The sequence below is a fragment of the Primulina huaijiensis genome, chromosome 15, assembly GCF_012295235.1.
Source record: "Primulina huaijiensis isolate GDHJ02 chromosome 15, ASM1229523v2, whole genome shotgun sequence".
In the NCBI taxonomy this organism is placed as follows: Eukaryota; Viridiplantae; Streptophyta; class Magnoliopsida; order Lamiales; family Gesneriaceae; genus Primulina; species Primulina huaijiensis.
The window spans coordinates 24,593,656-24,615,590 of NC_133320.1; the positions used below are offsets into that span (position 1 = coordinate 24,593,656).

Here is a 21,935-nt window from a genome sequence, read left to right on the forward strand (position 1 = left end):
CCAAAAATTTGCCAACATGTCTTTTCATATCGACTCGACGTCCCATAAAAAGGACAAAATCTCAAAAAATGAAGTAATTTTGACCACTATGTCCACTCGCACTTTATATATTTTCTGACTTCATTACATTGTCTCTAATTAGGTTACATGAATGTGACTGAAAATGTATGTAAAGATTAATTATGGCCGACCATATTAAGGATTCGGAAATCTATTTCACATGCACCAACATGTGTACGATCTGATAATTAAGTACGGATTAGATTCATATCTCAACGTAAGTATTTGGAAATCTTAAGTTGGCGTTTCAAGTTCAAATCATACAGTGAACTTTCTTTTCCGTCAGATTTTTTTTTTTCAGATTTATTTGGTGTTTGTTTTGTAAGTTATTGTCGATGTATGTCGTTTACTCGATGTACACTCAAAAAACAATTGTTGTACATTTTTTGTCATATCATTATAAAAAAATCGAAAAGATATGGAAACGACATTTAAAATATAAGATTTGAGTTTGGTAAAGTAAAAAATGGAAGGAAATCGTCAGTTATGAGGTGCACAAGTTTGATGTGCTCTTTTTCAATCGAGTAGATATATTGTGAGACAATCTCACATATTTATTTGATTAATATTTATAATAAAAAATAATTTTTTGGATATAAAAAATAATATATTTTTAATGAGTCGAATTGAACAAGAGATTTGTTTCACAAAATTAATACGTAAAACTATCTCATAAGAGTACGTAAATTTATTTTTGGTAAATAATTAATTTAAGTGCTACTTTGAAGTTAAATTTAAAAAAAAAGTTTCTAAATAAATTGCAATCAAATCAAATTTTACCATACTTTCTATTTCGTCTTGACCATTCTTTTGGTTAACTTGTTAAGAATGAGTGACTTTGGATGGAAAATGAGGAAATTTATTTATGCAAAAGTATTCTGTACATGTTTACGATCTATATTTATACACGACAACTACCAACTAGGAAGCGTAATTAGCAAAATAAATTGAATGAATTAAAACACGACTTTAACTCCTCTTGCCACCCCCTCAAGTTTGGTATATATTCAACACACCAAGCTTGGACAAAAGGTATGCATGCTGAGTTCTTCCTAAGGCTTTTGTGAGGATGTCTGCTAGTTGCTGGTTCGATGGAATGTATGCTGTTTTTATAAGCTTTTAGTGTATTCTTTCTCTAATCAAGTGGCGTTCTATTTCGATGAGTTTCGTTCTTTCGTGATACATTCGATTTGCACCAATGTGAATGGATGCTTTGTTATAAACACTGATGGTTCAGATATCCTTCAAAATACCCACTACCAACTTATTTCACATGTGTGGAAGTCATTGCTCGATATTCCGCTTCTGCAGAAGATCTGGAAACCATATTTTGCTTCTTGGACTTCCAAGAAATCAATGACTCTCCTGGCTTAATACAATACCCTGTCACCCATCTTCTAGTCATCAATCATCATGCACGATGCCCAATCCGAGTCACAATTAAGTTAGGTAGTTCGATAGGTGGTTAGTATTAATATTAAGCTTTAGGGGTCCAGATCTAGCCACATAAATCAGATATTCATGTTAACAAAATAATAGTCCCTAAGAAGTGTATGAGTTTGATTCTCTATGCAAAAAAAATTTGAACGAGTCGCCGAGTCGGTCGCACATGATTTGCTTAATTCCCAATTTGATAACTTAATGTTATCCAAATATTTTAATTTTTTTTTACTCCAACATGAAAATTGAAAGATTAAACATTCGATAAGCATTAAAAAGATTATTAGTTAGCCTGTAATAATAAAAAAAAAAAGATTACTAGTTAGAGAAATCGTAAAGACTAACGGGCTTTCATGTATGAAAAAGTTTAATTTTAACATTTGAGACAGGTTGGGCTTTGTCCGCATTATACGGGCTTCCCCTGAGCCCAATAGATAACCAATTTGTTATGTATTGACATGAGCAGAATAATTGAAATCAACTAAAACTTTAAATTTCCTTTCAAAAATTTTTAAAAAATTTTAACTTATATACTTTTAATTTGCATTTTTTGGATTATAATTAATTTTCATATTCCTACTGAATCAATCAAAATAACCCAAAAATGGTACTAATATAATAGGGTAATCTATTTTCCATGTGCAGTAAGTATCATGTCAATTAAGTTGCAATAAAGAATTACGTTTGACAGAGACACGAACACCCGATCATCAAAATAAATTAAACAACCCCATCTACCTAATTTCGTCTTCCAATAAAAAAAAATAGAAGAAAAAAAGTAATGTCAAATTAATTTCTTACCAAGAGACCTCAAAACTAAATCTCAACTTGTTATAGAGAACATCCTTTCACTCCTCAACTGGTAACGACTTTTCAGCTGCAAAATTGCCACATTTCCAAGTTTAATTATATATTTTAAACTTAAGATATAACAAATAAACACACGAACCCAAAAACAACCATTTTCACAAAAACTATCATGATTTTTTGAGACAGACGCGACTCATGAAAATTTAACTTTTTATGTCAAAAATCTTGTTTTTCATTGTATATATGGATCGAGCCGACCCGTCTAACACTCTTACTTTTTTATGTATATAATAGTAGACGAAACTACATCAATATGTAACAAAAACTTCTCCAAATTATATTGTAAGGTCACGATTATATGATCGATCGACAGTCTGTATTTTAAATTTCTTGTTGATCGGATCTTTAAGGAGATCGAGACGGAAAAATCGATCGATCGATCCACATTGGACGTGTTGAATGATCATTGAATAAGGGGAAAAAAAAAGAATGAATGAATGAATGGAGCAAAAAAGAATATATAGAACGTAACCTGCATTAATATTGCAGTCAAGTTGCTCTTTCCGGTGATTTTCCATGCATTGAAGAAGATACTTAAACGTCTCGATTTCACACGGGATCGTGAGCCCGCCACTGTGATCGAATCCAAACTCCTCCTCGACCTTTTCTAACAACACCTTAAACAGCGGATCCCCGAGATAACTTGTTGGGATGATAAACCTCCGGAGCTCCAGTCCCACGTACACCGCCAGGTAACCCTTTGGGACATCCGGCGGCGGCTCAGGGCTGTGGCAGCTATCCTCGTCCGACTCGCAATAGACGTTGGAACCTATCAACCTTCGTGTGATCGCCGGTGAAATGCCGCCACCATAGACTTGGTGATTTTGTTGATCTTTGGGGCCAAGGGTGACATTTTGCCATTTTTGGAGGAATCCTTTTAGCCTAACGATTTGCCTGATCCCTGTCACCTTATTGCTTCCTCCATTGTCTTGATCCATTGGTTCCAAGCTTTATTGATGAGAAGTAGCTAGCTACAATAATAATGGCAGTGATGAAATCCAAGAATCTCCGATCGATTCTTTTTGGACGAGAGAGTACGTCTCATCAGATCCTGCTCCACTGCAATTTATAGATCCAAACATATCACATTACCAAATTTTAGAAGGTCGGTGAATCATATCATTATATCGATGTGAATATATATCTCTCACGTGGAGATATGATTAGTTTAGAAATAAATATATTCGTATCTAAACATTTGTAGGCAGCAAATTAATGGTGAATTATGATGGAATCGGGAATCTTCTACATGTAAATATTTCATTCCAACTTGATCAATAATTAAATAACGAAATCGATAAAGGCATCATCAAATAACATTGAAGGAATCAATGATCTGTGAAAGACGAAGATCATAACACACATGAATTACATCTGATGTTTTTGTTACGTTATAATCAGAACATGCAAGAAGGAAATAATCCGCGAATACACGAATTAAATTATGCATGCTATGTATATCGAAAAATCGACGAAGAAATGGGCCGTAGGTGGTGGACGTCGACGTACGTACCAGGTGGCGGAGATCAGCAGGAAACGATGATGAGAAAAGCGAAAAACATAACTAAAATATCATGCCTTTCTACATGGGGAGGAGGAGGAGGAGTGGGTTGGTGGGCTCAACATATGTGTGTGTGTGTGCTAGAAATGGAAGCCTCTTTTTCCTACGATTTTCCCTTTAAAAAAGAGAATCGAAAATCTTACATTATTTATTATTAGGACAATAATAATTTCCATGTGCAAAAATTAAATGGTCGGATTCAATTCTTTTACCTTTTTTTATGAAATATATGTCTCATTTCTTGTCGCAGTGAATTTCTCTCTGCCTTGCACTTCACCTACCTTCTCGTTCCAACCCATATATGTATAATTTCCTTTTCCCCCCTCAATTTCGTTAATGTCTCAAATTATATTATTATTGTCTTAATTACTATATGCATAAAATAGCATAACTCATCATAGGGTATGGCTTTGCCATGAATCAAATTTTTGAAATCAAATATAAAATCGGGTGTTGAATTGATCTTGAAATCATATGATTCGAGTTGATTTTAGATCTATAAATTTAAGAAAATTCAATATATTTTTGTGTACATATATAGAAGATGAGGAGGGAATAATGTGCATGAAATTCTAATTAAAGTAAACATTTACATTATATAATATACATCAATGAATTAAGGCGATTTCAACGATGGATGCTACTTTCATGTGCCAACTTGACCAATTAATTAGATCAGAATTGTATATGTATATCCAATTGCATAGTGCATGTTACTGTTAAAAATGCTGTTCTTCTGATTATAATGATTTTAAATAAAACTAAAGTTTAAATAACTTATTTTTATAATAATATTAACTGTAATATATCATTAAATTTTATATAATAAATATTTATATGCAAATTATATATTAAAGTTAAGTTTTTTATTTTATTTTTATCGATTCACAAATTTATTTATGTATATTCTTAATTTATAAAAGCACTTAATTGGCAAAATATTATCTTTAAAAATTAAACATAAAAATAATAAAAAATATATTGAAAATTTTTAAATCTATATTTAATGAAATCCAGGCCCTTGTTTTTAATTGTTTAAGGGCCGGTGTTTTCCTTGGGTTTATTAGAATTTTTAAATATTATGAAATAAACTAATAATAATAACATTCAAAGTTTTAAAATAAAAAGTTATATGATAACAAAACCAAAATTATATTTTTTTTTGTATACAAATTATTCAAATTTTTGTTAAAATTTGAAAAAATAAAAATCTAATAAAAGTGATTGTAAAAAAATGAAGCTTATGTTTAACCATTTTTTAAACATGTTATTTTTTTATATTATTTTATTTTAGTTTAAGTAAAAAATTAAAGAGGAGTTAGACAAATTTAGCAATTTTTTCAAAAAATGAAATAATAACAAATATATTATCAAAAACACGATTTAATGAAATAATAACAAATATATTATCAAAAACACGATTTAAGTTATGTTTCGATTTTGAAAAAAAAAATTATTGCGATTCAAATGCATAAGATGTATGTTCAATTAGGAAACCGAAAATTTTTTTTTAAAAAAAATATAACAGAAAGAGAAATTATTTTTTTTAAAGAGAAATAATGATTAAAAAGCTCCCATGTTGGGTCGGCAATTGTCCACGCAAAAAACACATGGTCATCCCCTTTTCTCACCCACTGAACACCATTCTCACCACATGCTTCCCTCTTCGTTATCTTTCTTGAAACCAAATTCTTCATACGAATAGTGTAATTCTTGATACATATACACTACTTCTGGTTGCAACAGTAACACATGGCTTCGATTTCACTCCATACGAGTCAGACTCTTCCATCTTTACTCCATGCTAAAACCCCAAAAGCTACATTGTGTCAGAATTTATCCCTCCTCTCAAAGTCTTCGCAGTCTCAGTTTCATGGCCTCAAGCTCTCCAATGTGACTCCTCTTTCAGTCCCATCTCATTCTTATGCGAGAACTTCCATTTTGGCTAAGGTACATTTACCAAGATCACTTCTTTTTTTAAGTTCTTGGCCTATCTAATAGCAATATACACACACAAGTCTACGAAAGGTTATTTGATTGTAGCTCAGTTTGATGCAAGAACCAAAACTGAGCAGATATTTTTACTTTAATTGGTTGGACTTTCTATTATTTTCGTGAGTAGTTTTGAGGTTAAATTCATGTGATTTTTTGATGTATATGTAAATATGATTAGTATAGTATTCTAATGTGATTATGATTTTTTAGAACTTGAAATTTTGTTAGTGGTGTGAATATCGGTTTGGATGATTGAAGATTCCGACATTGTTTATTTTGAATGTTGACAAAAACAACTCATTGCTGAGGTTTCAATTGAAAAAGTATCCTCTCAAAAACTAAAAAAGAATCTTTTAGAATTATGATTTTTGAAATTTTTAATAACCCTGTGGCATTTTTCTTTTGATGAGTGGGAGAAATGAAATTCTGAGATGTGGTGATGATTCAATTTCTGGGCTTGTTTATGGCGTTTCTTGAAGGTTTCAGAAGGGTCATTGGCACCTCCGTTTACTCTGAAAGACCAAGATGGGAAGACTGTAAGTCTTTCTAAATTCAAAGGGAAGCCTGTAGTTGTTTACTTCTATCCTGCTGATGAAACCCCTGGTTGCACCAAACAGGTAGACACTTGTTTCCCTGATCATAATCTGAAATATCACTACCGTTTCTTCATGTTTTTGTTTATATATGTTTGTAATGTGTTGAACAAATCTCACACAGCACGACCCCTGAGAAAAAATAATGTCACCTATATTCAACAATAGATTTGCTGTGGTACTCATGTATGTCGGATTCTCGTGATTGGAAATTTTAGGTTTCCTAGTACTTCAGTATTCACATTTTGAGCTCAAGGAAAGTGTTGTTTATTCAGTTTTCTATGGTTAGGTGCAAAAAATTAACATGGCTTTCCAACTTTTGACCCTTTTCATTCATGGATCTTTGATTTGGTGTTTGTTTATTCTTGTTGAAATTTTAGTGTAACAGAGAATAAGAAATTGGCATAAATTTTGCTTCAAGTAGCTTATCAACAGTGCAGACTAGTTCTTAGTTTCTAAGCAATTTAAAGTTTGTAAATAAATTAAAAAATAAAATGAATTTGGACCCAATCTTCTTGAACTTTAGCATATGGATATTTGGGATTTGTACATTTACCATACATTGATTGGCAATGATTAAATTAAGAACGAATATGAAACTTTTGCTCCTTGTTGATTAGATATTTGCCACTTTGATCTTGTTATACAGTTGTAAATTTTGATTTAATATACTCAGCACTCCTTAGACTTGTGTCAAAGTTTAAGTGATCAAAAAACATATCCCTAGTGTGAAGCATGCAGCACATTAATCTTTTGAAAAATAATAGGCACCGTTTGATGTTTCAACATTATCTGCAGGCATGTGCCTTTAGGGACTCGTATGAAAAATTTAAGAAAGCTGGAGCAGAGGTTGTTGGGATTAGTGGGGATGATGCAGCATCCCACAAGGTACCAGCCTTTACCTTTCTTGTATAGAGCTACACTAGTTGCGAGAGCTTCTGTTTCCGTGTGTTTTGAATCCTTCCCATAAAAGCAGTAACCACCAACCACTTGATATTTTGCAGTTTATGGTATTCAGAATCAGGATGAAGAAATTGTTTTTTCTTTGTTTACGCGTGAATATGCACAGCTTTATTAATGATAGTATTCCATAAACTGGATTTTTTTTATATCCATTTGTTTTTCTTCCAGTTTAACATTAATCTGATAGTGAAATTCAAAGATGTAGCATGTTTGTGAATGTTAGTTTTTATTTGCTACGAATTACTTATCATATTACTTGTATAGTTATATATTTTTGTACAAAGCAACTTATCGAACTTTCTTGATTGGTCCAACTTTTTGGTTCATAATTTTGATGATAAATCCAGAAGAAATTCGAACCTTCTGTGATTAACATTTTTGCTCCTCCTGCTATATAGCAATTTGCCAGCAAGTACAAACTTCCATTCACCCTATTGAGTGATGAAGGAAATAAGGTTAGAAAAGAGTGGGGCGTCCCCTCGGACTTATTTGGTGCTCTGCCCGGAAGACAAACGTATGTCCTCGACCAGAATGGAGTGTGTCGAATGGTCTACAACAATCAGTTCCAACCCGAAAAGCACATTGATGAGACCTTGAAGTTTCTTAAATCCATTTGATGCCGGTTTGAGATCAAACTTCTGCAGTTTGTTTTTAAATATCGTGTTCTGGATGTGGAATCACAATTTTCTAGTGAATAAGTTTTGTGCTGTAAACTGAGGATTGAAACTCTGATCCGAAGATCTTGTAAGCTATGAAGTTGGCTTCTGTTGAACGTGTAGATTCCGAGCTGAATCCTTTCTTCTTTCTTTTGATCTGGGTTGTTAGACAGCAATAAATACCACTACCAACAACCTTAAAAAAGAATGATTTCAATGGTAAAGTGTTGTGCAATAAATCTTTGCCGGATGTATGGCCCAACAAATAAATAAATTTGAACTTTTTCTTACCAGACTTATAACTCCTCCAATGTCGCAGGTATTCTTGATAATTGAATTTTAATTTCCACGTTATGACTTGGGCATTACCACTGCACTAAAAATAGAGATGTGGGCTTGTCACATTGTTAATTGCAAATTCACAAAAGAAATGTTGACAGACTATTACCGGTAAGGTGATTTATATTACTTAATTTATCGATTGGAATTTGAAGTAAACTTCGTCCTTTGTTTGGACGCAATGATTGGAGAGAAGAGAACTAAAATTCAATGCATTGGCCATAAATTAATTTAATCTGACCCTTTCTCACAAATTGCCACTTCAAATATGTAATTATCTTTCTTCTTCCTATTTTATTCATATATTATCATGGCTCTACCAATATTTCAAAGTTGATTATTTTAAAAGTTATATTTCAGTTTTTTCTAAGATACCATATAATCTTTGCTATCTCAATTGTATAAACTTCATTTCTTTTTTTCGATTTAATGAAATATATAGTTTAATTGTACATTTAGCGACAATTTTTCTTAATTGTTGCTTTGGTTTCGACCATAAGCTACAAATTCATGTGGTCATCAAGTTGATATGGTACTACCCCCAATAACCAATATATGTCTGCCACGCGTCCAATTATTTTCATAAAAATTCCAGTACACAAAGGGGATCTACCTTTGCAATTAGCATCTATTTTCTCGATTCTCGGCATCTAATCTCTGATTCTCTGGCGTCGTTTTAATCCAACGGCTCAGCTTTGCCCTTCCTCCCCTATTAAACCCCACCATCCACTCGAGGAGCCACAGGTTTATCGATCAAGACAGGAACAAAGAGAGGCCACCAACAAACAATAATGAATGCGTTGGATTCTCCGGTTGAGCCGCTAGCCCTGAATTACTTGAGCTACAGCTTCTTCACGGCGGTCAACAAAATGTTGGCGGCGTGGGTCGCCGCCGTTACGACCGCCTTCAGCTTCTGGAGGATCGGGCCTTCATCACCTCCGAGGCCAGAGCAACGTGGCCGGACCAAAGATGCTGCATCGACGTCACTGCTCGATAGGGGACTGGAGGAGCTTGCAGTAGCAGACGAACCTGCTGAATTAGTTTCCACTCAAGGTGGGACATATTGTATCTCGTCTTTGGAGACAGAGAATAGCACGAAAGGGAAGTTTGTTCTGTACTACAGAAACGATGATTTTCGGGAAGGTGGAGTCGAGGATGACGATGGTGTCGCGGCGAAGAGTGAGAAGTTTCGGCGGTGGAGCGACATGGATTGGGAGGGAAAGATGAAGATTAGAATGGGGGACATGGGGTGGTACCGTTGCCAGGATTTGGCTGCGTTCAACGGCAGCGTTGTACGGTTGTGGGATGGCCGTAGCCGGGTATGCGCCACCGATCGATGAGGAGATTATTTGAGTTAATTAGCTAATAGTTGTATTCAAAAAAATTTGAATTTTGTAAATACAATGTTTTCTTGAATCCTTCAAAGTTGCATAAACATGAATGATCGTTACCAGCCGATTTAACATATCTTTCATATTCACAAGTTATTTTTCAATCATTTTTTTACAAAATAGTTGAACACTTGAATCCCTAGCAGCCATGAGAATATTGAGATCAAAATTCAATGTATTTATAAGTAAAGACAAGTTTTCTTGTATCCGTACGGCAAATTGATCCGATTTATATTTAAAGTAAAAATAATTTTTTTGTGATAAAAAAATCGTTTGCTATAAATATTATGTAGTAGTTTGACAATGAAGTTTTGTTTATATGTAGGATGTGAATGAGTGTTTATGCTTCATTTATTTTCATGTCGTTTAGCATAAAGTTAATGGATCAAAGGTGTGATAGTGGGAACCAAAATTATTAGCGCAAAGGTGTGATAAATAAGCACATATTGTTTTTTACTTGTAATTATGTTTGTCGTGTATTGTTTCTATCATACATTTATTAATAAAGCATTAGCGCGCAATGTGTGCATATAATTTGAACTTAGTATAAAATATTTGTTTATCTATAATAAATTTTGGTGTGAAATATAATGAGATTAGAGTAAATTTTTTTATTCAAAGTTAATATTTTAATTTTAATTCTATTGTATTTTTTTTTTAAAAAAATGGTATTGTGGGGAAAATTGTTATGTCATGAGAGACCAAATATAATTATTCTAGAAGGTAATTAGAACTTTATATATACGAGTAACAGATGTACACGTGTTGTATGTGTTGTTATTATTATTATTATTAATTTGATCAAATAATACTAGAAAATTAACACGAAATTATTTTCAGTTTAGAAGAGGTGTTCGATTTAAAAAGAAAAGTTTTGTTTTGATAATTTTTCCATGTAAAATATGAAGTGATTTGATAAGGTTTTTAATAGGGTAAAAAAGATAATTATGAAATTAAATATTTTTTTTCTTTAATATAGTTACTCCAAAAGTCTTAAACTTAATAATATAATATATTATTTTCAAAATATAGAAATTATAACAAGCATAATATTTTCATATCTTGAAATATATATATTTTTTATTCAAGTGTATTTATATTAATTTTGTTTATTTTTAAAATAATAAAATACACATGTTTTGAATTATAAATTTTATAATATCAAATCATATTACGTAAATTTCGTAAAATTTGCTTCAAATTATTGTTCTTACGTATAATAATTATAAAAATATATCAAAAAATTTTATTAATATTAAAGTTCGGCGATCAAAATTATAAAACCGAATCTTTAGAGACGAAAATATAAAGATTAAAATTGTACACGAGCGACTAATATTTATTAGCTAGATAAATTGAGAGGATGGATTTGCAATGGAAATTGTGATTCAAGGATGTAATTGCTATTTTCGGAGAGTTATTTAGGGGGGAAGATGTAATTTACAAATCATTCCTACATGATGTAAGGTAAGAGCTAAAACCCTAATATCCACCACGGCCACCTTCATCTACTCTCTCTTCTTCTCTCCTACCCCGGCGACCATGGAAGGTTTGGAAATGGAGGCGGCGCATCCATCAGAAGACTTCTGCAATGACGTTCTTTCTCAATTCAACGACTCCGCCAACGAGTACCATCTCCACATATGCGCCGCCGTCGGCGCCATGTCACAAGAACTCAGAGACCAGAATCTCCCTACCACACACATCGCCTACTTCGGTGCCACGTGCTCCTCCCTTGATCGCATATCCTCTTCCGAACACGAACCCCCTGGACATATCCTTGACTCTCTAACCACGATTCTGTCCATCGTGCTAAAAGAAATGCCCTCTGTTGTTCTCAAGATGAAGTACGGTTATTTGTCTGAGCTTATGGTTCGGATCCTCAGAGTAAAATCTGTGGGGGCTAACGGTGTCGTGCCGGGGTTGAAATGCGTCTCAAGGTTGTTGATCGTGAGGGAAAAGGTTGAGTGGGCCGACGTGGCGCTTTTGTACGGTGTCCTTATTGGTTACATTACCGACGATCGGCCTAAGGTCAGTAAATTTTCGTTTCTAGCACTTATGGATGTTCTCGTTTTTGCTCATCAAAAAATTGCGTTGTAGGCGATTCTGTTTTTGGTGCGAATAAGAGGATACTATGCAGTTCAATTGAAAAAGTTAGAATCTTGTTTGAATCTCCCGCTGGATCAGTGGGTGCAAATTAGTTAATGACAGAGATTTAGAGATTTGGTAGAAAAGGGAACCATAAAACCCAAGTTTTTTGTACTTCAGAAGACCACTTTCAATAACGCCTTCAGCGTAGAGATTGTAAATCCACGATGAAGTGCAAGATAATGAACATTTATTTTCACATATATTCTAATGAATTTTGTTTGGTTGCTTTTATTAATTTGTTGAGTACATATTGCATTATATTGGGCGAAATTTTTTAAGATATTTAGATTCTAGCATATCTGTATTTAAGGCGGGACATTTCAATAAAACGGTGTGCCTATGGCCTAGGCTCTACAATACTAGGAAGCTTGAGCACTTCTTGGACTTTTAATAACTGTGAGTTGTTGGTCGTGGTCCCTGTGGGTTATTGATTAGTCCTATTTTTGTTATGGCATTCTATGTTCCATTTAACGATGACGAGTCCATTAAGTACTAAGTAAGTAAAATTCATGTTCTTTTACTGTCTTTATCATATTCTTTATTTAATTATTCAATGTGGAATGCTGGAATTTTTTGATGCAGTACCTGCAACTTTTTTTTGGGGGTGAAATTTGAGTTTTTATTAACTGTCTTAATATTTTGGATTTTGACACAGTATCAATGGCTGATCGATCGATTTTTTCTAGTCTGTTCACTGTTAGTGTAACAAGTCAAGACTGTACTTTAAGTCTAGTAAGAATGTCTGATTTTGAATTGTGATGTTTTGAGGATGGATTCCTTTTCTTCTAAGTTGGAAATTTAATCTCTTTTTGAATTTCTTATCAAGTTTTTAAATGACATTTCTGTACCAGCTGGGCATTTATCTTGCCTTTTGTTTGCTTTGAGTAATGAATGAATCGTCGTCTGAGTATTCCTTATGGCTATGAAGATCATGTTAGATTGTGTGAGTGCTTTCTTGTGGTAAACAATGCTTTGATCAACTTTTTAATATGATTTTCTTTCTAGGAAATTGCCAAAATGTTATTAAATGAAAAGGATGTAATTGATCTGTTTATAACCGTAAGAACATCATTATATGGAGTTTTTATTTTGTTGAACTTATTTCATACTGCAATGAAAATTCACTACTTAGGTCATGTTGTAGATCAATTTATGGCGAGGACAATTATCTGTTATTATTATTGTTTTTTAAAGGAAACTATCTGTTATTATTATTATTATTATTTCAATAACAGTGTGTTTTATAAATATTAATTAGTTGTCTTGCACCATGTGAACTTTTAATTGTAAGCTCAATATGAAGCATCCAAAAAGATTATACATGGCTAATTTATCCTCGATCAGTTTTTATCTTGTTAAAAGTTTGTGTTATTTTGCTATAAATAATGAAACGATTATTTTCATTTTATTTTTTATTATCATATGTCCAAACATAATTTCAAATATATGTTGCATCAGTGAATTGTAAAGGATGAAAATATTTTAATATAAACACAAGATCTTATTGACTGTCTGTTTGGATGGCGAAATACAGGTTAGAAAGCAATCACAGTCGTGTCTGCATGATGTCTTAGAGTATTTTCGGTTAGCGCCTGGGCTTGCACCATTGTTGACACCTGCAAGCGAAGGAATCACAAATATCTTTGAGAGGTTTCTTCTTCTTGCTGGTGGATCAAAGACCAATACTTCAGAAGGGTCCAAAGGAGCACAGGAGGTCCTTTATGTTCTGGATGCTCTTAAATCCTGTCTTCCATATATGTCGTCAAAGTCCTCAAACGTCGTCTTGAAGTATTTCAAGTCTCTCTTGGATCTGAGACAACCTATGGTTACCAGTCGCATAACCAATTGTCTGAATGCTCTCTGTCTCAGTTCTACTGGTGAAGTTTCCGGAGAAGTCCTACTTGATCTTTTATGCTCACTAGCTACTTCGCTCTCTAGCAATGAGTCATCTGCTGATGACATGACATTCACTGCTCGCTTGCTGGAAACTGGGATGAAAAGAGTTTATTTGCTGAACAGACAAATTTGTGTGGTTAAGATTCCAGTTGTATTCAATGCACTAAAAGGTTATTTTTATTGGTCATGTTTTTCATTAAAAACATCTATATTATAGCACGAATGGGAAACCGCTAAATCATTCTAATTTTATCTGTATTTTCTTTTGGTTATTAACTATGACCATTGTTGCTTAAGAATGCACTTCCATTGTTTGGGATTTTTCAGATGTTTTGGCTTCTGAACATGAGGAGGCCTTGGTTGCAGCAGTGACAACGTTTAAGAGCTTAATACATGCATGCATTGACGAAAACTTGATCCAACAGGGTGTCGATCAGATCACAGCCAATATCAATGTCACCTCTAGGAAGTCTGGTCCGACTGTCATTGAAAAAGTCTGTGTAACAATTGAAAGTGTGCTCAGTTATCATTATGCTGAAGTCTGGGACAAGTCATTTCAAATAGTCTCAACTATATTTGACAAATTAGGTAGTGGCTCTTGTTTATCTGTCCATTCTGACCATGTTTGTTAAGATATATCTAAGCAATGAAACCTACTTGTTTCATGATGCCTTGAAGATTTGTTGATTTTTCACATGCATGCGCAACTTTGTGGGTTTTACTGATGCAAGCAAATATGCTTTATGTTTTCCCAACTTGTTATTTTCTCAATTCATTTTATGTGGCAAGGATGATTTCCTTACATCTTTCCTCGAGCATCACGAGGGAGGTTTTTTTTTAAAAAAATTGCTGTGCTGTCCGTAGGTGGGGAAATCTGTTTAATCTAAATTTTTGGGCACACTACTCACTTTGCAGGTAAAGATTCTTTCTTTTTCTTAAAGGAAACACTGAAGAGTTTAGCAGACATGCAGAAGTTGCCGGATGGGGACTTTCCTTTCAGGAAACAGGTAGTTTTTTGGATTCAAAGCATGCATGTGTTTTTGGTGTTTCTGGGATTTACTGATTGTAGTCACTTGTACAGCCATGATTACGAGAACAACTTGTTTGATTATTTGTTGTTGAAAGATTCTCTCTGCCATCTTTCCATCCTCTTTGTTTGTTGCTACATGTTTGTAATTGGGTAGTGGCCCACCATTCCTGTGTCCGAGATCTGGAGTCTGTCACTTGCTATGTTGAGCATCTATGATGCTCGTGTAGCAAGCTGCCTAAACTTTGTTTTTTGTTCAGAAATGCATCAATACTCAGGAACTAATTGTATTTTAGGTTAGATTACCATATGTGTCTGTTTTGTACATCGGGGTTCGGTAGTTTGTTCCAGAATGTTTGCATTTATTATGTGCTATATGACCATATTTGAAACATTTTTGATAGATGCTCTTGTTTGTGAAAGTAAGGGAACACTGTAATTTTAAGTAGCAAAGGTGGTACCCTGTTGCATAAAATTAATTATGTGTTTACATTTTCCGGACATGGATGCTACTTGTTTATCTCCTTACCCACTCGCTATCTGATATTTTTAATCTGTATACCATTGTTTGGCAGTTGCATGAGTGTGTTGGATCAGCTCTTTGTGCCATGGGGCCTGAGACTTTTCTGAGTCTTGTACCTTTTCAATTGGAAGTCCAAGAGCTATCTGAGGCCAATCTTTGGCTTTTTCCAATTCTGAAACAGTACACAGTTGGGGCTAATCTAAAGTTTTTTACCAAGACAATCTTACCCATGGTTACAGCAATGAAGCGGAAATCTGCCTTGGTATTGATGTCTTTCAGTGTAATCCTACTACTGTATATTGTAATTTTAGTTTGTACCAAAAGTGCAATTTTAATTTCAGCTTGAGCAAGAAGGAAAGCTTTATTCAGCTAGGACCGTTGATGGAATTGTGTACTCTTTGTGGTCGCTGCTACCATCGTTTTGCAACTACCCTGTGGATACGGCTGAAAGTTTCAAGGGTCTTGAGAAAGCAGTATGTACTGTTCTTCGTGAAGAACCAGACATTTCTGGGATTATATGCTCCAGCTTGCAGATTTTAATTCAGCAGAATAAGAGAATTTTGGAAGGAAATGATTTAAGTTCGAACAATGAAATCAGCGTAGCAGAGGAACGGGCCATTGCCTTGTACACTTCACATGTTGCAAGGGCCAACTTGAGTGTGTTGCGTTCCTCTTCTCGTGAGTTGTTGTCTGTTCTTTCTGGAGTCTACTTTAAATCTTCTAATGCTAATGGTGGTGTGTTGCAGGTAATCTGATCTGTTTTCATATTTTTCTTGTGAAAACCTACTTGATTTCATAGAATATTATTGGGTGAAGTTGAATGATGAGGAATTAGATTATTGATGATATAGTTATGGTATGAATCTTCAGCAGCTGATGCTTCGAAGCTTTTGGATGAGGAAATATTATAACATATCATTGACTTCAAATTTTAAGAAATTTTGACCTCTGTCGAACTGGCTTTTTGTTGGTACTTTAAAAGTTATGACTTTTTTACAGAGCACAATTGGTGAACTTGCTTCAATATGTGATAAAGAAGTGGTCACAAGGTTTTTTAAGACTACCATGCAGAAGCTTCTAAAGGTTACCCGAGAGGCTGGCAAGTCAGGGAACTCCAAAGATTCCAATTTCATGCAGGTTGACAGCGCATCTGACGAAAAGTCCCTGTCTGTAGCCAGGTGGCCTACTCTGATCTATTATTAATTTTCAATTCCTTTCTTGATCATTTTGTGCATCAGGTAATAAAATGGAATGTTGCTATATATCGATGTGTATATATTTTGTATATAGGGCACAGTTGTTTGACCATGCAGTTTCACTTTTGCCTGGCTTAGATGCCAACGAAATCGATCTTCTCTTTGTTGCCACTCAACCTGCATTGAAGGTTTGTTTGCATTCCTGTTGTTTGTGCATGTGTTGGATAAGAATATCTTTTTATTTTATAAGTGTTTGTGTATATCAAAGTGTTGCTATATTTCAGGAATGTGATGGCTTCGTTCAGAAAAAGGCCTACAGAGTCCTTTCTTTGGTATTAAAGGTAGTGTATTTAGCTAACATGTACCACCAGTAACTTAAATATGATAATTGTTTCATGATGATAGAGTGGTAGTGTTTTTTCGATCTCCCTTGTAACGAGTTTTGCGGATTGCTCATCCGCTTCTATTGTAAACCCCTCTATTATTATAATAAAGTTTAGTGTTCTATCAAAAAAAATATGATAATTATTTACTTGTTTTGTAATAATGCTGGTATGGAAGAAAATTCAAGATTTTCTAACCTGCACCAAAAAGTTGTTTTCCATCACCTATGGAGGCGAAACAGAGACATTATAACTTTTAAATGGATATGTTTTTCAATATTAATAAATTCTTGCAGTATTTTGTGTTATTTTGTTCAAGTTGCCATCAGCCATGTTTTTTTTATTCCGTAAATCAACTATGATGTGTTAGTGTCCATTTTATGGAACTGATTTATAGAGTGTCTTCCAGAAATCATGTGTAGCAGTCTTATGTATTAGTGTTCGATGTCTGCAAACAACTATGATGTATATATGTACAAAAATATTAATATTGTAGTGGCATATTAAATTCAAAGGTGGCTGGTGATATTGGTATCATTATCTGAGACCCCACTGTGGTTTCTCACTGACCCGTAGCTTGTTTGTTATGTTATCAAATTTCCAATATACCTACTACAAGTTAAAGCCAATGAGTATGCTGCTGCATGTTTTCTTAAAATCGTATCGGATGAGCCTCCACAAGTTTTCTTGATTGGCATAATGGTCTAACTTTTATATGAATTATCATCTGTGTTTCTGTATACTGACACAAGTGATATCTACTGACAGTTCTCCGATGACTTTATTTCAAGAAGGCATGAAGAGTTATTGAGTTTGATGATTGAAGTGCTGCCCTCTTGTCATTTTTCAGCTAAACGTTTCAGACTTGACTGTTTATACTTCTTGATCATCCATGCTTCTAAGGTAAATGGGACGGTGGTTAATCAGAAGCTAATATGTACTGTATGGAGACTTTCTTTCGTGTATTTCACATGTTTTGCATGCCTACCAACAGGATGGATCTGAACAGAGAAGGCAGGACATTACTAGTTCTTTCCTCACTGAAATCATACTCGCATTGAAAGAGGTACATCCCATTGTTTTTTTAAATGGCCTCTTTGTACCAAGTTTTTATTGATATCTAACAATGACTTGACATCAAAGAAGCGACTAACTCCACATGTTCATTATTCCTAAACTTTTAGCCGCAAGAAGTGATTATCACATCAGCTGCTCTTATAAAAATGGAAGAAGGAAGAAAGGGAAAAAATATTATGATTTTCTTGATGACACAGTAAATATAATTTTTTGGTCTTTGTGAGATATTCTTCCCTAGGCCTGCATTGAGCAAATTATTTTCAGCTTTAACCATGGCTTGAAGGCGACAGTTTTCATATATATGAGATTTCCTAGCCCTTTCATGATTGGATTGTGTCATTTTTTCAACTTTGGTCTACTCGATCCTTGGTAGTCCTTTACTGTAATTGCGACTTTTTTTTAGTAGAACTAAAATCCTACCAAACAGCAGTGACAGAGTAGCATGTGGAAGTTCTATTTTGATTTTATGTGGAATTTCTTTTGGCAATGGCTACAAAGCTGCTGTTAAAATTCCATTGTACTTAAATTGATATGATGTGCATTTAGTGAGGTCTAATTTGATATTGGGGTGCTGACAGCGCAGACTGAATTTTTATTTATTTATTTATTTTGCTAGGCTAATAAGAAAACAAGAAATAGAGCTTATGACATTCTAGTCCAGATTGGTCAGGCATGTGGTGATGAAGACAGGGGTGGCAAAAAGGATGAATTATACAAATTCTTTAGCATGGTACGGAAATATGAAGTTTGGGAGATGTGTAATTGACTATCTTCATTTCTGTAATCTTCTTAATTTTCTTGGTTATAGGTTGCTGGGGGCCTTGCCGGTGAGACCCCTCATATGATCAGTGCTTCTATGAAGGGATTAGCTCGCTTGGCTTATGAGTTCTCTGATCTTATAGCTGCCACGTACAATGTTCTTCCTGCTACATTTCTCCTCCTGCAAAGGAAAAACAAAGAAATAATTAAGGTCCACCTCATTTGTGATCGATTTTTCCAAACAAATTATCCACTTGCAATTTGGTGCTTTTGGTTCTGAATATTTGTCCTTTTTTTCAGGCTAATTTAGGATTGCTGAAGGTATTGGTGGCCAAGTCACAGGCTGAAGGCTTGCAGACACACTTGCGAAGCATGGTTGAAGGTTTGCTGAACTGGCAAGATAGCACTAGAAACCATTTCAAGGCTAAGGTAAACTTTTTGCTCGTTGGTCCATTACTCAGTATTTGAGGTCCTGAATTAGAATTTATGCTTTCAATCCAAGAAATGCTAATGGGTGCAATGGACTGAAATTAAGTTTTGGGATTTACTCCCTTTTGCATTGGCATTTTCATGCATGTAGCCGTGTATTATGTTTTAGTTTCTAGCTTTATGTATTTGTGTAGGTTAAATTACTCCTTGAAATGCTTGTCAAGAAATGTGGACTGGATGCCGTGAAGGAAGTCATGCCTGAAGAGCATATGAAACTTCTCACTAACATAAAAAAGGTTGTCAAGATTTCCGGGAAAAAATAATCTTTTCTATCTGGGGCTTGTAGTTTTATGCATAATCCATTTTCCTAAATGCAGCTCAAGGAGCGAAAAGAGAGGACAAGATCTGCTAAAACTATAGAAAGCAGGTCCATTGTATCGAAAGCAACTACATCCAGGTATGGTTCATAAATTATGCGCATGAATAGTTGGAAGAAGATACAGTAACATGTTTGAATTTTATGTTTCCTATGTCAACAGAAAACGTGGTCTTAATTATCCTGAAATTTGGACAAATCATTTTATACTTATGATATATGTCAATGTCCAGGAGATTTAACGCTGCATCTACCTTGGGATCTGAAGAATAGAAGTAGGCATTACTTTGGAGTAATCAAATTTTGGAAATTTAATTTCTGTTGATCCCAACCCGTCAAAGGAAATAATAGATATTGTGGTTGCTTTTGCTTCTCATACAAACTCTCTAAGAATCTATTGGTCTGTAAAAATGGTTATAGATTTTTCTTTTGGAAATGCCCTGTGATCATGGACCTCATGATAATGAATCTGCATTTGCCATCTCAGTTTGTGAGCGTAGTTTGCACCTTTTACTTGACAATTATGGCGTTATTCTTCATCTGCTATCACAGGAGAATAGGAGTCAACTCGGGGAGATCAATAATTACACCACATTTTTCAAAGATGCTTTTCTTTGTCAACGCTGAGATTTGCTACTTGAACAAATACGTAATTAGTCGCTAAGATGACCGGCTACAAAAACCTTTAACTTTCACTTGGAAAAGGAATTAAGCATTCTGCCGGTTCACACTGTCACCATTTATTTACGTTCTCATTTATTATTTCATTAACCTTGTGTGCAGGAAAAGTGGATGGAATCATACAAAAATATTTTCTGATTTCGACGAGGAAACAGGGAGCAGTGGTGATGAATTTGCTGATAAAAGAAGTTTCTCCAGCCGTCGGAGTGGGTATTCGTCAATGTTGCAATCCAAAGCTTCTTTTCAGTAAGTTGGTGGATATTTGTATCATTCTTTATCTAATTCATAATTATCTAGGACCAATGTTCTGGATTTGTTTTTGAGTTAGACAAGCAACATAATTTGATCAGATCCAAGAGAAAACGTAAAGCAGCAAAGAGCTTGCAAGAAGACTTTTTTGACCAATTAGATGAAGATCCCCTTGACTTGCTTGATCGTAAGAAGACAAGGTCTGCTCTTAGATCATCAAAGGTAGTGGAGAAGAAGTCTGAGTCAGATGATGAACCAGACATAGACTCTGAAGGGCGTCTAATCATTCACGAGAATGGAAAGAAAGAAAAGGGAAATAGGGAACAGAAACGAGGGTTGTCCTCTGACATTGAGGTAGATGGTAGGAGTGAAGCTGGAAGTCGTTTGTCTGCAAGCTCGAGCAAAGCTCAAAAGCGGAGGAAGACATTGGATTCTGGGTGGTCATACACGGGTAAGGAGTATGCCAGCAAAAAGGCAGGTGGTGATTTAAAGAGGAAGGACAAGCTTGAACCTTACGCATACTGGCCGCTTGACCGTAAAATGGTGAGCCGAAGACCCGAGCATCGGGCAGCTGCCAGGAAAGGAATGGCAAGTGTAGTTAAGTTAACCAAGAAGCTAGAAGGCAAAAGTGTTGTTAATGCGCTTACCATTAGAAGAACTGTGTTCAATAAGGGCAAAAGGAAAGGCAGCCAGAAGAAAGCTTGAAAAGAGCAATAGGCATAGCATCGGACATTAGATAGTAACCGTGCCGGGCCTGGCCCGTCATGTCAATTCCGATAATATAAAATGTCTGCACCATGAGAATTATGTTTGGCCACTCTTTTTTGGGACATTCAATTTCGGAATATGGGGTCTTGGAATGAATTTTGTTGGCATTGGATCTTAAAAGACCCCTATTTATTATACCTTTGAGTTTGCATGTATACCAAATGTTATACGCAAGTCTTGTGAGCTTGGCGCAATGGATTTTCTTTTTATGATGAAACACAAACGTCATCAAGCCGTGGACAGAAACTAGTATAGACTCTCGACGCCATTGTGGATATTGTCCGCCCTGTGCATTTTTATACGAACGAAGCTGCAATGATTAATTCCAATTGGGGGACCATGTCTCGCGGCACGGCTGCCTCTATTTACATGGTGTTGACCGCTTGAAATGTTTCCTTTTTGCATTGGAGATTGAAATATTTTTATATATAATTAAAAACAAGGCCCAAAGTCTCACACACTAGAGGTCCTCGGTTCGAACAGGGCTCAGACATTTTGTTTTTGTTTTTATTTTTGTTTTTAATTTTCCCCTTCTTTTTCGATATTTATCCA

The 21,935-nt window shown here is 34.7% G+C and overlaps 4 protein-coding genes across 5 annotated transcripts; 3 read left to right on the forward strand and 1 right to left on the reverse strand.

The window, feature by feature from the left end:
• Positions 1–2,115: 2,115 nt before the first annotated feature.
• Positions 2,116–4,098, reverse strand: LOC140960300 (protein SMALL AUXIN UP-REGULATED RNA 10-like). Of its 2 annotated transcripts, none has more exons than XM_073418518.1 (3): positions 3,884–4,098; positions 2,843–3,429; positions 2,116–2,377 (listed from the first exon to the last, which is right to left on the reverse strand). In XM_073418518.1, the coding sequence occupies exons 2-3, from the start codon at positions 3,306–3,308 to the stop codon at positions 2,349–2,351; spliced, it is 495 nt and encodes a 164-aa protein (XP_073274619.1). In that variant the 5' UTR covers positions 3,309–3,429; positions 3,884–4,098; the 3' UTR covers positions 2,116–2,348. The 2 variants fall into 2 exon arrangements, with proteins under 2 accessions (XP_073274619.1, XP_073274620.1); XM_073418519.1 differs by having other exon boundaries at positions 2,843–3,424; positions 3,870–4,098.
• A 1,426-nt stretch (positions 4,099–5,524) lies between these two features.
• Positions 5,525–8,274, forward strand: LOC140960354 (peroxiredoxin Q, chloroplastic-like). The gene is made up of 4 exons (XM_073418602.1): positions 5,525–5,881; positions 6,406–6,543; positions 7,318–7,407; positions 7,881–8,274. The coding sequence occupies exons 1-4, from the start codon at positions 5,684–5,686 to the stop codon at positions 8,097–8,099; spliced, it is 645 nt and encodes a 214-aa protein (XP_073274703.1). The 5' UTR covers positions 5,525–5,683; the 3' UTR covers positions 8,100–8,274.
• A 994-nt stretch (positions 8,275–9,268) lies between these two features.
• LOC140959447 (uncharacterized) lies at positions 9,269–9,817 on the forward strand. The gene has a single exon (XM_073417275.1). It carries the CDS (start codon positions 9,269–9,271, stop codon positions 9,815–9,817), a length of 549 nt encoding a protein of 182 aa, XP_073273376.1.
• Positions 9,818–11,323: 1,506 nt separating this feature from the next.
• Positions 11,324–21,833, forward strand: LOC140958235 (uncharacterized). Its single transcript, XM_073415614.1, has 18 exons — positions 11,324–11,899; positions 13,554–14,085; positions 14,243–14,503; positions 14,831–14,922; positions 15,518–15,727; positions 15,807–16,211; positions 16,465–16,643; positions 16,756–16,849; positions 16,946–17,002; positions 17,813–17,947; positions 18,039–18,110; positions 18,738–18,851; positions 18,930–19,091; positions 19,181–19,309; positions 19,504–19,605; positions 19,687–19,766; positions 20,469–20,612; positions 20,717–21,833. Exons 1-18 carry the CDS (start codon positions 11,411–11,413, stop codon positions 21,318–21,320), a joined length of 3,861 nt encoding a protein of 1,286 aa, XP_073271715.1. The 5' UTR covers positions 11,324–11,410; the 3' UTR covers positions 21,321–21,833.
• The last annotated feature ends 102 nt before the right edge of the window (positions 21,834–21,935 follow it).